Consider the following 15,881-nt stretch of genomic DNA (forward strand, 5'->3'; position numbering starts at 1 on the left):
GCCCAGGTGCTCTCAAGCGCCGAGGGGGAGACCAGAAGCCCAGAGACCTGATGTTCTGAGAGCACCAAGCCGGGGCCTCTCATCTCTGGGCCTCTCTTAAGAACTGCTCTTCTAGACTGCTTCCTGGAGGGGACAAAGCGAGGGTCAGGAGGACGGAGGCCTGCGAGAGGGCCCTTTGCAGAGCTGCCATGGTGTCACACAGCACCTGTTTTCCAGGGAGAAAAAAGGCACCTCTTCCTCTGGCCAGACGCGGCCTCACGCCAGGGAGTGTGGCTTGGCGAGGGCAACAGGAGCTACACTGGAGCTGCCACTCCTCCCCTTATCTGGGTGACCCGGTGCAGTTAACGCCTGCACTGCTGCATGAGGCGCCTCTGCAGAGACGGACGTGTGGAATAGTTGGGAATGACTGCAGAGACCCTAATGTCCCTTCTCGGGGCTAAGATCCCCGTGGATCGATCACTCAGGGCCCTGGCTTTACAGGGCTAGAGTCCAGTGGAGGCCCCTGGAAGGGGGTGGGTGCCCCCTAGTGGCTAATAGAAATGGGGACACCAAGAGTCCTGAGCTCTTGGACCTTCTCCTGACTGCTCTCCGAATCGCATCATCACAGACTTAGATCTGGAAGAGATCTGAGAGAGGGTTCAAGATCACCTCTCGTGTCTTATAACATGAGAGCTGGGCGAGACCAGAAGCAGAGAGACTGTTTGGAAGGTTATTAAGATCATCCTGGAGCAGCGGCAAAGGGACTGGCTTTGGGTGGTGGCAATAAGGGTAGAGAGGAGGGGCTGACAGGGGATGTTGGGGAAGTTGACTCAGTGCCATTCGGCCACTGATCGGATGTGAAGGGAGTAGGGGGAAGGTCTAGCAGAGAGCTCAAGACACGTTTGTGGGATGAAAGAACAAATGAGTTCATGAAAAGGAAGGCTGAGAGAGGACCGAGGCCTTGTCCTGAGGGTCTGGTCCACGCCACCTTCTCTCCCGCGGAACAGGATCAAAGCTTAATAGTTTCAAATCATTCTGTTCTAAAAGACCCTCCCTCGGGGGAAAAGAGTCCTTAACTTCTCTCTGGTCATCACAAGGTTGCCCGTCTGAATGGGAAGCCTGAATATCTTGGAAGAAAGGAGTAAAGTTAACCCCAGTCTCGGAAAAGAGTAAACTGGAAAGGAGTGAGAAGAGGGTGGACTTAGGCCATGCCATCCACATCGGTAGCAGCCCCTGCCCTGGACACAAGCCCATTAGGACCCCAAGCCTGATGGGTTTCTGCTTCTTCTCTGTGGACGGGTTGGATTTATTCCTGACCCCAAATGGGCACAACATGGATTCTAGGTATAAGGGTCTGCTCTCCTATGAAAATAAACTAAAGAAAGAATATCTCCTGACAACGACAAATGAGATCAAGGTGCAATTAGACAGCACTGGAATACCTCTGATTAAAAAAAACAAAAACAAAATTCTCTCCGGAAAGAAGATGATTGTTTAGAAAATAAAATGGCAGTCATAAGAGTTTGGAATTTTGTGGAAATTCCATTAATGCAGTGAATTTCAGATGTCCTCTGTTATCTTCAGTTAATGCCTGTTGAACACCTCAGTTACTTTGCTTTGTGGAAAAGAACAGGCAAGGCAAACAAACTTTTCCTTGTCCCGTTCTGAGATCTGTTTCAGGGATCTTTGTAAACGAGTCTGCTAGCTCCTTTTATGGTAGAAAACCGAAAGGAGGAAGTTACCTGCTCAGACTCAAATAGTGAGTCATAGACTAAAACCCAGAAAGGCCACCTCCCTGTCCCGCACTCCTACTGTTTCTACCCCAGCTACTGCAGCTATCTGCCAGTCCCTTCATGGAGACTCCAATTTCCACTTACACACCATCGAAATCATAGGAATCCAATCTGTCATCCTCTAAGTGGGCCTATTCGTACAAAATATCAGGAAATGCATTTCATCTGTTGACTGTTCGTGCGTTGGCTTGGTGTGTGTCTGTTCTTAGGCAGTTGGGTGCCCCGGGGTGCCAGGATCCTCTTTAGAACCGCATCTGGAAGCATCCCAGCATCTCCCAGTCCCCAAGCATCTCCCCAGCTCTGGAGGAGCCGATGAGCCCAGTGACCTGGAGGAGCTGGAGAAGTTTGCCAAGACCTTCAAGCAGAGGCGCATTAAGCTGGGCTTCACACAGGTTCGGTTTGGGGCAAGGAGATGGAAGAACTTGGGTCGAGTGAGTAGAGACTGGGGTTCCCGAGTGGAGGTTTTAAGAGCTCATTGTGTTTGGGGCAAACCCACCGTGTTCCTGCGTCCCCTGAGAATGGGGCACAGTTGCCGTTGGTAGGGAAAATGGGAACACCACTGGTGGAGGGGAGAGGAATGAGAGCCAGGCAAGGAGCTAGCCCCGAGGGCACAGCGCTCTCAGAGTCCAGGGAGAGAAATAACCAAGTCTCCATCTTGGAGGGAAGAAACTGGAAGGGAGCCACGGTGAGCAAAGGTTCGCTGGGTGTGGATAGGTGCTAGGATGGTGAGGGATGTGGACAAAGGAGAGAAGGGGCCTACCTCTCAAAGTTCTTCCCTCTCCATCCCCGCGTGCAGGGAGACGTGGGTCTGGCGATGGGAAAGCTGTATGGCAACGACTTCAGCCAGACTACCATCTCCAGATTTGAGGCTCTAAATCTGAGCTTCAAGAACATGTGCAAGCTCAAGCCACTGCTGGAGAAGTGGCTGAATGATGCAGGTAGGCCTCAGGGACACGAGGATGGATGGAGCCTTAGAAGTTCTGCAGGGAAGCGGGTGGTGACTGGTCCGTGTTGGGGCTTGCTTGCTTGCTTTCTTTCTTTTTTAAACAACATTTTAAAATTATTATTCATTTATTTTTGGCTGCGCTGGGTCTTAGTTGCAGCATGCGGGATATATTTTTTTAGTTGCAACATGGACCCTTAGTTGCGGCATGCGAGCTTCTTACTTGCAGCACGCAGACTTTTAGTCGCGGCATGCATGCGGGATCTAGTTCCCCGACCAGGGATGGAACCCGGGCCCCGTGCACTGGGAGCGTGGAGTCTTACCCACTGGACCACCGGGGAAGTCCTCTGTGTTGGGGCTTTTGGCAGTCAATACATAGCACCCTTTCCTCTCCTCCTGAGTCTGGAACCAATTGAGAAATAAGACACAGGAGACAGCCAAGTAGAGATGAAAATGTCAGCTTCACTACTGATAAAGCGCATGGAAGACATAGCTTTAGGTCTGTGGCCATGAAGACTTGCCCCATTTTATTCCCTACCCCAGACACACCCAGCCTAGACCATAGGACAGCTCGCCAGAGACAAAGGTCGGGTCTGCAGAGCAAACGCACTTACCCAGAATGCTGTCTGGACTAGGTCTAGGTCAGGGGGTTAGGGAAGTAGGTTCTCTAGGGTCTCATGGCTGGGAGGAGGAGGCAGTAGGCACAACGCAAGATCTTCACCTGGCGAATTCTTGAGTAGGTTTTCAGAGGGAAGGGAGTTACTCCAAGCTAGACTGGTTGGGAAAGGCTTACAGCAGGAGTGGGGCTTGCAGGAGGATTCAGTCAGGCGTGGGGGGCCAGGAGGTCCGGGTTGTAGGCCAAGGGCAAAACCTTTGCAATAATAATGGAAGAGTTTGGTGTCATGGCATAGCATGGGACAGGGTTTCTCAACCAAGGCACTAGCAACAGCTTGGGCCAGATATTGATCTGTGGCGGAGGCGGTCCTATGAACTGTAGGCTATTCAGCGGCATCCCTGGTCTCTACACACTAGATGCCAGGAGCACCTGCCCCCTGTTGACAGGTGTAAAAATGTCTCCAGATACTGCCGAATGTCCCCTGGGGGAGTGAGGGTGGTACGGAATCTCGCCCCAGGTTGAGAACCACTGGTCTAGGAGCAGAGCCAGTGTCAGGGCTGGGCTCTCGTCTGTAGTTAATGTGGGTCAGTGGTTACTATGGAGAGAGAGGAAGGCGGGGTATGGGCAGCCAAGGGTGTGACCCTCTCGGAAGTTGCTCCACGTGGAAACAAGGGAGGGGGTGAGGAAGCTCCCCAGCCCACCCCGCCCCACCCCCACCCGTGGAAGGCTGATCCTTCGGCGGTTTCACTGGAGCGCCAAAGTGGAAGAGGTGATCAGAAGGTCTCATCTTCGGGAAGAGATCTTGCGGATCATTTCTTGTGCGATTCCCTGGCTGCGCCTGAATCCTTCCTAAGGGACATCCCCGCCGACCCCTCATACAGCCTCCACCCCAACACTCACACTGAAAAGGAAGTGGCTTCCACACCAACATTCCGCCACCAAGTGCCACTGCCTTTAGCTCAAAACACCAGTCCTCATTTTCCTCGGGATTCACATCCAGGCCTACTTATAAAAGACAGGCTCATGGGCGTCACTCGTAGGAGCTCTGCCTGCCCCCACTCACACCCACACGTGCCGCGGATGTCTGGATGTCCCCGAACCATGACCGCAAACGCTGGAGGCACAGCCGTGAGAGGCATAGAGGACCTTTTGCCCAGAGCAACGAGGGGAAGCAGGATTCTTGGTCTGTCTGGTTCCCCTGTGTCGGGGAGGGGGCTGCAGAACCTGCCGGGAAGGGTCATTGGACCCCAAGTCCATCGAGCCAGAGCCTGAACCAGCTGCTTTCCCTTCCCTGAGCCTCCTCTGCTCTCCCCTCCCCACAGAATCCTCTCCATCAGACCCCTCCGTGAGCACCCCCAGCTCTTACCCCACCCTCAGTGAAGTGTTCGGGAAGAAGAGGAAGAAGCGGACCAGCATCGAGACCAGCATCCGCCTGACTCTGGAGAAGAGATTTCAAGATGTGAGCGGGCCCTTTGGGTGGCGACGGGTGGGCCGACTTGCACAGAGGTTGAGCAGACGCACACAAGCCCCCCGGCGCCACCCCTGAGCCCCCATACACCTGCCTTGGGAAAGGGTCGGGACACAGAGACACGCTCCCTTTCCGGGTGCCCCGGTGTTTGAATGAGAGGCTGGGTTCCAGAAACTTCCTCCCCCACTGACCCTTCTCGCCCTGACCTCTGTTTGGTGCCCATTGTCCCTCGAGCCGGGAGATTTAAAGACAGGGGTATAGAATCCCAGAGGAGAGTGTATCTCTGTATCCAGTTGAGATAAAGGGAGCAAAGCCAGGGCATTGTACATAAATTCTTTATTTTCTTTGCATTGTTCTGTATTTTTCAAATTACGTATATAATAAATGCTCGTTGTAAACAATTTGGAAAATGCAGGGAGGCAGGAAAAAAATCCACCACCCAATGCCATCTAAATGCACGTCCTTCTATTTCTCTCTTCTACGTATATTTCAATATTTGTAGTCATATTACGTAGACACCTTTTTAAACTTGCAGCAAAAGTATATTCTTGAGCCAATATGTGGACACTGATAATACCAGTTATGTGCCCCAGGGGAGCTGGGGAAGAGAAGAGGGATAAACAGGTGTGGTCTAAACAGCCTCTAATCGGGACCCCTTAGGTACCAGCCTCCAGAGCTTCCATCCACACCACACGGTCCCTACAGGGCTCGCCTGTGGCCTAGTTCCACCTTGCAGGCCCCAGACCTCCAGGACTCCTGTCTCTCCAGCAGACTCTCCAGCACATATGACTCAGGACTTGATGGCTGCATCCTGCTGGCAGGATGACAAGACCTGGCTTTTCCTTCTGATTAAGTTTCTGAGAGCAGCAAGAGTAAGGGAGGGTGCAGAAGAGAGAGAAGGGAGCTAAGATCAAAGACTGGGTGGGGGTGGGAGGGGTCAGAACAAAGGAGTGATGGATATGTATTGGAATGTGTGTGTGTGTGTGTGTGTGTGTGTGTGTGTGTGTGTATTTATTTATTTATATACACACATGTCTCCTTTATAGTCTTGATGGGTCCTCATGTTTTAACTTTATCATTTCCTATTTTGAGGTAGGCAGCAAGAGATGACGCAAGAGAAGGGTATCAGATTCTGAGGAAAGAACAGAAGGGAGCGTGTGTTCTGGGGATTCTGCCTGCCCTACCTAACTCATCAGTGGGCTCCTCTTTTCAGAACTTCTGAAGAAGGAGCGAGAGAAGAGCCTCCACCCTGTGTCAGGCCCTGTGCTTGGCAGTTTATACACATTTTCTCATTTAATCTTCATAATCATCCTATACGGTAGGCATTATTTCTCTCATTTCATAGATGATAAGACTGAGGCTCAGAGAGGTTCAGAAAGTTTCCTAAGGCCACAGAGTAAGTGCTCAAGCCACTATTCCATCGTAGGTCCGATTCTAAAGCTTTTGCTCCATCTATTGTTCTATCCTGCTTCTTCGGAACATCTGTTCCCCACGCACAATTCTTGATCCTCTTCCCTTCTCCTCCTGACTACTCTATCCCTTTGGTTTCTGTAGAACCCCAAACCCAGCTCAGAGGAGATCTCCATGATCGCAGAGCAGTTGTCCATGGAGAAGGAGGTGGTGAGGGTCTGGTTCTGCAACCGCCGTCAAAAGGAGAAGCGAATCAACTGCCCTGTGGCCACACCCATCAAATCACCCACGTACAGTTCCCGGCTGGTGAGTGGCCAGGAGCCAAGCTGCCCGCCAAGCGCTGGGGGAGATGAAGCCTGGAGGGCAAAGAGTCCTCCCTGTCCTAAAGAAGACGGGGGTTGGGGAGCAAGGAATAACTGTATAAACAAAGAGAGGCTGTATACAAAATATATATAATATAAAGAAGAATAAAGAAGGATAAGGAGATAGAAAGTGATTACGGGGAGATGCTTTTATAGTAGAGGGGTAAGAAAAGACCTCTCTGATAGGGTGACATTTGAGCAGGGATCTAAGTATTGAAAGGGAACGAAATATCTGAGGGATAGAGTGTTCCAGGTAGAGAAACCAGAAAATGAGAAGACCCGACATGTTTGAGGAACAGCAAGGAAGCCAGTGTCGCCAGGGCAGGGTGAGGAAGGAGGTGAGAAGTGGGAGGTGAAGTCCGAGAAGTAACAGGGAAGTAACAGGAAGCCATTCACCGTGGTCTCAGAGGCCATCGAAAGGAGCTTAGCCTTTAGTTTGAGTGAAATAAGAAGACACTGGAGAACTGACATGGGCTGCTACGTGGAGATTAATTTGTGTAGAGGCAGGATACCAGCCTGAGAATTACAACAATCAGGCTGAGAGTGGTGAGGCTTGGGCTAGGGTGGAGATCATCGTGGTGAGGAGACGTGGCTGGATTCTGAATGTATTTCAACCGTGAGCCAACAAGATGAGCTGTTAACTCAGATATGGAGTGTGAGAAATGAGGCCAGGATGAGCAGCTGGTTGGAAGGTGCTGCCATTTTGGGAGATGATGAAGACTGCAGGAGGAACAGGTTTGAGGGGGAAAAAAGACTAAGTATTCAGAGCTGGTCCTATTAAGTTAGACTTACCTCCTAGGCATCCAAGAGGAAGGGTCATGCAGACAGTTATATCTGTGATTCTGGGGTTCAAGGGGAGAAGTCAGGGCTGGCAATAAGTTGAAGTTCAGGCAGAATGGGAAGTTTGGAGGATACGCAATGTCTTCTCCATCTAGGAGAGAGATGGTGCCTGGAGGGTGCCGGGGGGAAGGTTCTTCTTCAACCCTAGGGATGGTGATGGTTGAAGGTTAAGGGAATTGGGGATAATGGTGTTGTCCTCTGTCTTTTAGTACTCAAGGATGGGTGAAATTCAGCCTCATTCTGGGTGGGACATAGCGACTTCATAAAACTATACTATTGTTTATTCTTTCACCAAACATTTAGAGACCATCTACTATGTTTTGGTCCTTGTGCTGAGTGCTGGGAATGCACAAAGAAGTAATATTTGTTCCCTGTCCCAGAGGACCTCACTGCCTAGCAGAGGAGACAGACAAATAAACAAATGATAAACAACACGATGATTTCTCTTGGAGAACTTAGGAGTAGCAGCTAACAAAGCCTTGGGAGGTGGTGGTTAGGGAAGGCTTCCCCAAGGAGATAATTAATACCTGAGCTGAGTCTGAAAAGACAAGGAGGAGTGAAGAGGCAAATAAGTGAGGGGTGGAATTCCCCCAGGGGGATAGTATGAGAACAGTGGTATGGAGGAGGGAGAAGAGAGCACATGCACGGAATGGCCGGTGGTTCCACGTGGAGGAATGTTGAAAGATGAGGCTGGATAGATCAGCAAGGGCCAGACACAAGGGGCTATGAGCGAGGCTAAGGAACTTGAAGCCCTGGGGAGTTGCCGAAGGACGTGAAGGAGGGCATTAGTGTCATCTGATTGCTTTTTAGAACGATCACTTTGACTGTAGTTATAAAGGGTGGTTTGAGCGGCATCACATCTGGTTTCAGAGAGACCAGTTAGATGTGACTGCAGTTATCCAGCAGTGACATTATAAGGGCTGAAGCAAACCCATTTGGTAAGAATGAAGGGGATGGGAGAGATTCAGGAGATAATTAGAAGGTAGAATTATTAGGTCTTGGTTAATAAATGGAAAACTGGGTGGGGCAGGGAGAGCGAGAAAGGAAAGAGAATACTCTGGGATGGCTCTCAGCATTCGGGCTGGGCTGATTGGGTAGAAGCTGGTGCTGTAGACGGAACAATGAAACACGGGGGGAGGAGCTGGCTTAGGAGCAGGAAAAAATGATGATTTCAATTCTTTACATCATTATGATATACAGAGAGGCCTGTGGGACACCCAAGTGGGAATGCCCCGGGCACTTGGAATAATGGGTCTGGGGGTCAGGAGGAAAGGCTAAGGTAGAGAAATGGGCTGGGAGTCATAAGCACACAGGTGGTAGTTGGAATCCTGGGTAAGGAGGAGCTCACCTGTGGAGTTTGTACAGAGGAAGCAAAGAGGAAAGTTGAGGTTTCAACCCTGGGGAACACTAGCTTTTAAGGGATGGGCAAAGGGAGAGCACCAAGGAAAGAAACTGAGAAGGAGGAACCAGAAAATGCAAAAAATTGCAATGAAGTAGATGGAGGGGTGATGCAGATGCGAAGAGCCCTGCAAGAGTGCTTTGGGAACACAGATAAAAGACCCCCAAATCAGAATGGGGTGTGGGAGGGCTAACCCCCTGATTTGTTTGGAGAACAGATTAGGAGTTAGCAAAAAGAACAGCATAGCTGGCAGAAGGAACAGTGTGTGAGAGGCATGGAATTATAAAACAACGTGATGCATTTGGGGAATCACAAGCCTTTTGGTCTGGCTGGAGCTAAGGGTTTAGGACTAAGATAGAGAGGTTGATGAGAGCTAGATCATGGTGGGTCGTGGATGCTAAATTACTCTCAAAGATATGAAGAACCGTTGACAGTTTTAGGTTGGGGACAATGTGATATTCATTCACCATTCCTGTCTTAAATACTTACTGAGCACCCACCATCTGTTTGGCACTGGGATATGGTGGTGCACAGGATACTTATTGGTGATCTCTGCTGAGAGTCTAGCAAGGAAAACAGACATTAAACAAATGCAATTTGTGATGAAGCCTCCAGATAAGATGTGTGGGTATCTGAGGGACCTAACCTAGTCCAGATGTCAGGGGCTTCTCGAGGAATGATGCTCAAATTGACAGCAGAAGAAAGAGTAGACTTGAATGGGGAAAAGGTCTGAGTTGCAGTGGGAGACAGGATGGAAGGGTGGAGATAGTGTCAGGAAGGACATTCTATGCAGAGGAAACAGTGTGTACAAAGGTTCTGAGGCTGGGGTGGGTGGGGAGAGGAAGAAAGAAGGTTGGAATGGAACCCGAGGAGTGAGAGAGAGTGTGTGAAAGAGGAAGCTGGAGTGGTAGGCGGGGGCTAAATCATGTAGGGCGTTGTAGACCATGTTAAGGAACCTGAACCATGTCATAAGAGAGTCAGAATCTTTAAAGATGGGGCTTTGTTTAGAACAGATGGGAGGCAGTTATCACTTTGGTTCAATCCCAGCCTGGGACACCAACGTGGAGGAAAGTGGTGGGAGGCATGGAGGTGCCGTAAAGGAGTGTCATGGGTTCTCATCGTGTGGTCAACACATATTTACTTAACACCCGCAAAGTTCCAGGCACTGCAGTAGACACTGAGGACACAGCAGGGGACCACGCAGGCATCATCCTGCCCTCATGAATTCCCCAGCCTAGTGGGGGAGAAAGATGTTAAATAAATAATCACATTAATACTTGTGGCATCCTGAAGGAAGACTAGAGAAAATGTTCTAATCCTGTCTTCTCCTCAGGTCTCATTGGGACACTGTCCGTGGGACTAAGACATAGTTCCTTCTGCTTCTGATGTGAAATGATCTCTAAGATACACAGTTAAGGGGGAAAAAAAGAATGAGACAGAGAGAGAAGGAAGGAAAAGAAAAAGGCAAAATTATTCAGACCAGTGTGCATAGAATGCTTCCACTTATATACAAAATGTTAAAGGAACCACATCTACGTCTGCTTGCATATGTATAGTCCGTCTCCGGAAGGAAGCAGAAGAAGCTGGTCGCAGTGACTAAATAATTATTTATTTAAAAACAACAACAAATGTCTGGGGGTGTGGCAGCAGGGAGGGGCGGAGGAGAAGAGAGAGGGAGATTATCAATAACATCTCTTACCTCTTACCACGCTGCTCCACACCTGTCTCCACCCTTGGTGGGCCCCAGCCGACTGAGGACGCTCCTTGTAAAAGGGCAGGTAAACGAAAGCAGCAGAACCATTGCTGATTCATTAGGAAATGAGTACATGCTGCATCCTGTCGGGATGGGATGTTCCAAACTGGGGAGGGGAGGATCGCCAATCCCAGCGCCCTGAGCAGAACTTCCTTGCAAGGTCCTTTGTAAAGGTCGATCTGAGCGTCCCAGGTCAGCATGAGAAGAATAAGGGGGAGGAAAAGTATGCAGGGTTCAGCTCAAATGAAGAAATAAACAGTTTCTAGCTGGAAACACACGACAGTTGACAGCTTCCTGCTGGAAGGAAGGGAGCTAACAGCCGTGCGCTGTTTGCCAGGCATTGAGTTGGAAGCTTTACGGACATTGTCTCATTAAATCTTAATTAAAAGAAAATATGAGGGAGGTATTACTGCTCTTTTACGGATGAGCAAACCAAATCTCAGTGGGGTTAAGTGACTTGCCCAAATCACACAGACAGTGGTGGAGCCAGGGCTCCCCCCCAGATCTGTTGGGCCACAATGTCTATTCTTTTTATTATATCTTGTTCCAGGTTGTGCTAGGATAGTAATACTGAGGGAGGGGATTCCTGAACTGTGTGGGAGGTTAAGCCAAGTCATCTTAGGTCCCTTCCAAACTCAGAGCTGATGATGCTATGAGGTATCCAGGGCACGATGAAAGGCTTCAGAGACCGCAGTTCATCTCGTCCAGTTACCTCGGGAGAGTGGATGGTCTACTCACGCGTCAAGATGGGAAGCCTGAAACAGGGTGGTTAGGGCTGGGTGCTCTGCTGCCCTGAGCAAGTGCAGGGGTCTTTTAAGAAAGAAGAAGAGGGACTTCCCTGGTCCTCCAGAGGATAAGACTCCACACTCCTGATGCAGGGGGCCCAGGGTTCGATCCCTGGTCGGGGAACTAGATCCCACATGCGTGCCGCAACTAAGAAGTCCGCAACTAAGACCCGGTGCAGCCGAAATAGATAAATAATAAATAAAATAAATAAATACTTTTTTAACAAGGAAGAAGAAGGGACTGGAAAACAGGCAGCCATCCAGCAGTGTCAGCCACAGCAGGATCCAGGAGGCATGCTCCTCTCATCACCGGAGCACTTGAGCAGGGCAGCTTCAGCCTGGCAGTGCCCAAGAGACCTGGCCAGGGGACACGCAGCAGGGAGGGCAGGGCCTGGTGTCAGCAGCAGGGAGACGCGGGAGCAGGGCAGAGCCAGAGCTGGGTGCTGTACGTGGTCCAGAGACCTTCCTGTGAAACAAGGCACAGAGTGCAGGTTTGGGATTAGGAAATCATCCGGGAAGCTGAGCCCTGTCTCTGCAGAGTCTGGGGCCCAGCATCCTGGGAGAAGTGCGAGAGGTGGGAGAAGGAAGCAGAAGTGGACATTTATGAGCTTCTGTTGCCTTTCAGGTGTCTCCCTCTGGGTCTCTGGGGCCCCTCTCTGTCCCTCCTGTCCACAGCACCATGTCTGGAACAGGTGAGCTCTAAACATGAGGTTTCTGAATAGTACCAGAATTCTTTTAAATAATGGGATACTAGAACTGAGACGTACCTACTTAAGTCAGCATTCCCAAAACGTATTTCAAAAGATGTTAAACTCTGTGCTAGGAAGGAAAGGCTTCTGTGATCAAGTGAGTTTGGGAGATGCTGGGTAGGCAACGTTCGAACAAGTGTTTGTTTTTGTTTTAATCGTCGCAGTTTCTCCATACAAATGAGCTGTATGGAAGGCAGGGTTTTCCAAACCAATTTTCTACAGAACTCTATTTTTCAAAGAGTATTCCAAAGCATTTCAAAGAGTTGGAGAGGATGACCATAGGACTGTCCCTTGTCCTGACATAATTATCGATAGCAGTGCCTTCGGCCAAAGCATCTTAGCTTGTAGGGTGAAATATATGTCGCCCTCTCCACGGAATGCTGTTTGGGAAACTCAAATACAGTTTAATCCAAATCTGCCGTATTACAGAGGTCGAAAAGGGGATGCAAGGGGATGCAGGGAAGTGAAACAAGTTGCCACAGGCCACAGAGCTGCTTAGTGAATGGCCCAGGACTCCTCATTCCTGGTTGTGTTCTTTCTGGAAGACCACGATCCATCTGGAGATGGCAACATCAGAGAGGCTGGCCGTCTTTACCTGTGCTCTCGGCTTCTCTTTTCCTCCCCGAGCACTTTGCTTTCTTTCCTCCTCTCTTCCTTTCCAAGGCTTCTGGTTCTTTTGCTCATCCTGCCCCGTGGTCCGGGGCTGCGTATGCCCAGCCCAGGGCGTGTCCTGGAGTAGGATGATTTTGGCATCTGTATCTCCTGCGTTCGGCTAGTCTGGGACTCGCAGAACCAGCCACGCCGCTCTCCAGGGCCCGGGCAGAGGAGAGCGTGTATGAGGAGGGCCCCTTTGGGGCCGGGTGTCGATGCTAACATGGTAGGAGTTGGGCAGATGGGTGGCGGGTAGGGACAGGGTGAGCCCCCTGGGAGGATACGTGTCTGAATGTCACGAGGTCCCCAGACCCAGCCTCATTGTTTCCCCCTTGTTTTTGCCTCTCCTTGTTCTCAGTAACGTCATCCTGCCCCTCTGGGAACAACAGCAGGCCTTCGTCTCCTGGCCCAGGACTCCACGCCAGCAGCCCTACTGCATCTCAAAATAACTCCAAAGCGGCTGTGAACTCCTCCACCAGTTTTAACTCTTCAGGGTGAGGCAGAGGGGCGAGCCCAGAGATACCTCAGCGGGGCCGAGGGACATGTGAGAAGCTGCGTCTGGGTCAACACCTTGGGAAGGAAAGCTTGTCACGGGGCTGGACAAGGGGAATGGGGGGGCAGGGAGGGGGCAGGGTGGAGCGCCAGACTGGACTCTCTCCCTAGGGAGTGGGATTTAAAAGAGAAGCCTTAGCCAGTGAGCAGTCCTGGCAAGGAGCTGATGTCAACAAAGCCAACATTTCCCTCCTCACTGCGAGGGTGGAAATTTCCAAACCCTTCTGTCAGAAAGGGCCAGGTCCTTCACTGGGCTGAGGAGAGTTACCCTCCAGGCCAGCCCCTCCGCTCTGGGGTGTTCTGCCCCGAGCCTGAGCTTCCAGCGTGGCTGACACCGTGAGAGCAGGAGGGTGCTACCCCGTAACCTCATGCTCCCACCCGGGATGCAGCGGGAAAAGCAGCCTCCCATCTTTGATTAATGAAGCAAAGAATCTACTCTAAGAGGTGCTCTCAGCGGATGCCTCGAGAGATCCTTCCCCGATTCAGAACAAAACAGAGATTTGCAAGTTAGGCGATTGGTTGAAGACCTGAGCTTGTCGGAAGAAGTGAACCCGCTGGTCCACACCCAGACTGTTCAGCAAGGCAGCCACCCCTTAAGGGCCAATTGTTGCACAGCCCTAAAGGTTGGAGCTCCTCAGCTGTCTCCACCAAAAAAGAAAAAGAGAGAGAGAGAAAAACATATAATGTACATTTTAAAGAATTGTCTTGAGATATAATTCACTTTCCATAAAATTTACCATTTTAAAGTGTACAAGTCACTGCTTTTTAGTTTATTCACAAGGTTGTGCAATTGTCACCATGATCTGATTCCAGAACATTTTCATCACCCCCCACCCCATACCTACCTGCTAACACTCACTGCTCATTCCCATCTTCCCTCCTCATTAGAAGCTGTCCAACTGACTTGTTTCTTCCTTCCTTCTAGATCTTGGTACCGATGGAATCATCCCACCTACCTCCACTGAGACCAAAAAAGTTACTCCTATGCCACCTGGCCCTGTATTCCCCACTGGAAGGAAGGGAGTCACGCCTTCTCTGTATGGACAGATTACTTTCAGGACAGTAGAAGAGAATCTCCACTATCAATGAACCCAAACTCTTGCCTTGTTCAGGAGCAAGGGCCTCTGGAGATCCAAACTGCGACCGAACCATGTGCTGGCTCCCTAGCTCTCTTGAAACGCACAGCCCGCCTAGGAGTTGACCATTTTTACCTTCCTTGCCTGTGCCCTTCTCCTCTCGTTCCAAATATGTCAGATGGCTTCACTGCGACAGTGGTCTTTCAGAAAGGACCTCTTGGGCTTCCCTGGTGGCGCAGTGGTTGAGAGTCCGCCTGCTGATGCAGGGGACACGGGTTCGTGTCCCGGTCCGGGAAGATCCCATATGCTGCAGAGAGGCTGGGCCCATGAGCCATGGCTGCTGAGCCTGCGCGTCCGGAGCCTGTGCTTCGCGACCGGAGAGGCCACAACAGTGAGAGGCCCGCGTACCGCAAAAAAAAAAAAAAAAAAAAGGACCTCTTGTCATTATTCTCCAGCTCATCTCCAGCTCATTCTGGGCACAGCCATTTGCCTGGTGCCAAACCACCAGAGGGGTGAGAAGGTTTTGACTCTGAACTTAGCCACAATCTCCGAACTGATTCTAGAATCTATGAAAAGATTTGAATCTGATGTCTCCACCAAAGCTCTGATGTCTTCTCTGTTCAGCAAAGCCTTCTGACTGAGTCTTCACGTCACCCTATTTTCTCTTTAGCCCCGCCCCTTTTCCAGAACCACATCCATTCATGATTGCGTTCTCCGAATTCCCTCCTCTTTACAGAACGCTGAGCCACACTCAGCCCCCTGGGCACATGCTCTGCCCACAGGTGTTCTTCTGTCTGCTCCGTCTGCCCCAGAGTTCAGAAACGCTTGTTCTTTCTCTCCTTTCCTGTATTTCTCCTTATCTCGTCCTCTCTCCCTTCTCTTGGTGCAGAAGGAAGAACACAAAAGCACACACGCAACAATTATGCTGGTAAATACCTGTGTATAGCCCTTTCCTCTTTTTGCATTATGTTCTTCTCTCTTTAGTGTGGAATTTTCCAGCAAAATATTTAACTCAGGTGTGAATTTTGAAGATCTCTGTAATATTTTATCTTCTTTAACAAAAAAGAAAGAAAAAGAAAGGAAAAACAATACCAAAGTGTGAAATACCATGCTAGCTTCCACAAGAGTTCCCACGTGGGCTGGGAATCCTTGTTGATTTCCGCAGGAACATTCTTTCTCGAGTCTCCTTCTTTGTGGGCCAGAGTGTAAACATGTAACATGAAGCCATTCCAGAAATGGTAACTTTTTTTTTTTTTTAGAGACGGCATGTCCAAGAAAATGATGAGATTCAAAGGAATCTCTCTGTTCCTAAATAAATTTGTATGGTGATGATATACAGTATTCCACTGTTGGCAAGAAGAGGTTTAGATTATTCTGGGTCTTGTTTTGTGCAGGACATGTGAGTGCGTGTAATGAAACGGGATGGAGAAAGGGTTTCACGTTGGTGGATTAAGTCTGTGACTCCCTGAACTGATGCTAAAGATGATATACATTAATACAGGACT

The 15,881-nt window shown here is 50.0% G+C and overlaps 1 protein-coding gene across 5 annotated transcripts in view; it reads left to right on the forward strand.

Annotated features, from left to right (window-relative positions):
* The window catches only part of POU2F3 (POU class 2 homeobox 3), a 79,575-nt gene extending 64,886 nt beyond the window's left edge, over nucleotides 1–14,689 (forward strand). For 2 of the 5 annotated variants that reach the window (XM_030839324.3, XM_030839355.3), the window contains 7 exons: nucleotides 1,982–2,164; nucleotides 2,569–2,710; nucleotides 4,654–4,790; nucleotides 6,354–6,515; nucleotides 11,974–12,040; nucleotides 13,107–13,242; nucleotides 14,226–14,689. In XM_030839324.3, coding sequence (XP_030695184.1) covers nucleotides 1,982–2,164; nucleotides 2,569–2,710; nucleotides 4,654–4,790; nucleotides 6,354–6,515; nucleotides 11,974–12,040; nucleotides 13,107–13,242; nucleotides 14,226–14,265 — 867 coding nt within the window. In that variant the 3' untranslated portion in view covers nucleotides 14,266–14,689. Of the gene's footprint in view, nucleotides 1–1,981; nucleotides 2,165–2,568; nucleotides 2,711–4,653; nucleotides 4,791–6,353; nucleotides 6,516–11,973; nucleotides 12,041–12,760; nucleotides 12,975–13,106; nucleotides 13,243–14,225 lie in introns of those variants that run through there. The other 3 variants (XR_009565056.1, XM_060304497.1, XM_060304499.2) reach the window with 3 other exon arrangements.
* The last annotated feature ends 1,192 nt before the right edge of the window (nucleotides 14,690–15,881 follow it).

This window comes from Globicephala melas, chromosome 8 (assembly GCF_963455315.2).
Source record: "Globicephala melas chromosome 8, mGloMel1.2, whole genome shotgun sequence".
NCBI classification, from domain to species: Eukaryota; Metazoa; Chordata; class Mammalia; order Artiodactyla; family Delphinidae; genus Globicephala; species Globicephala melas.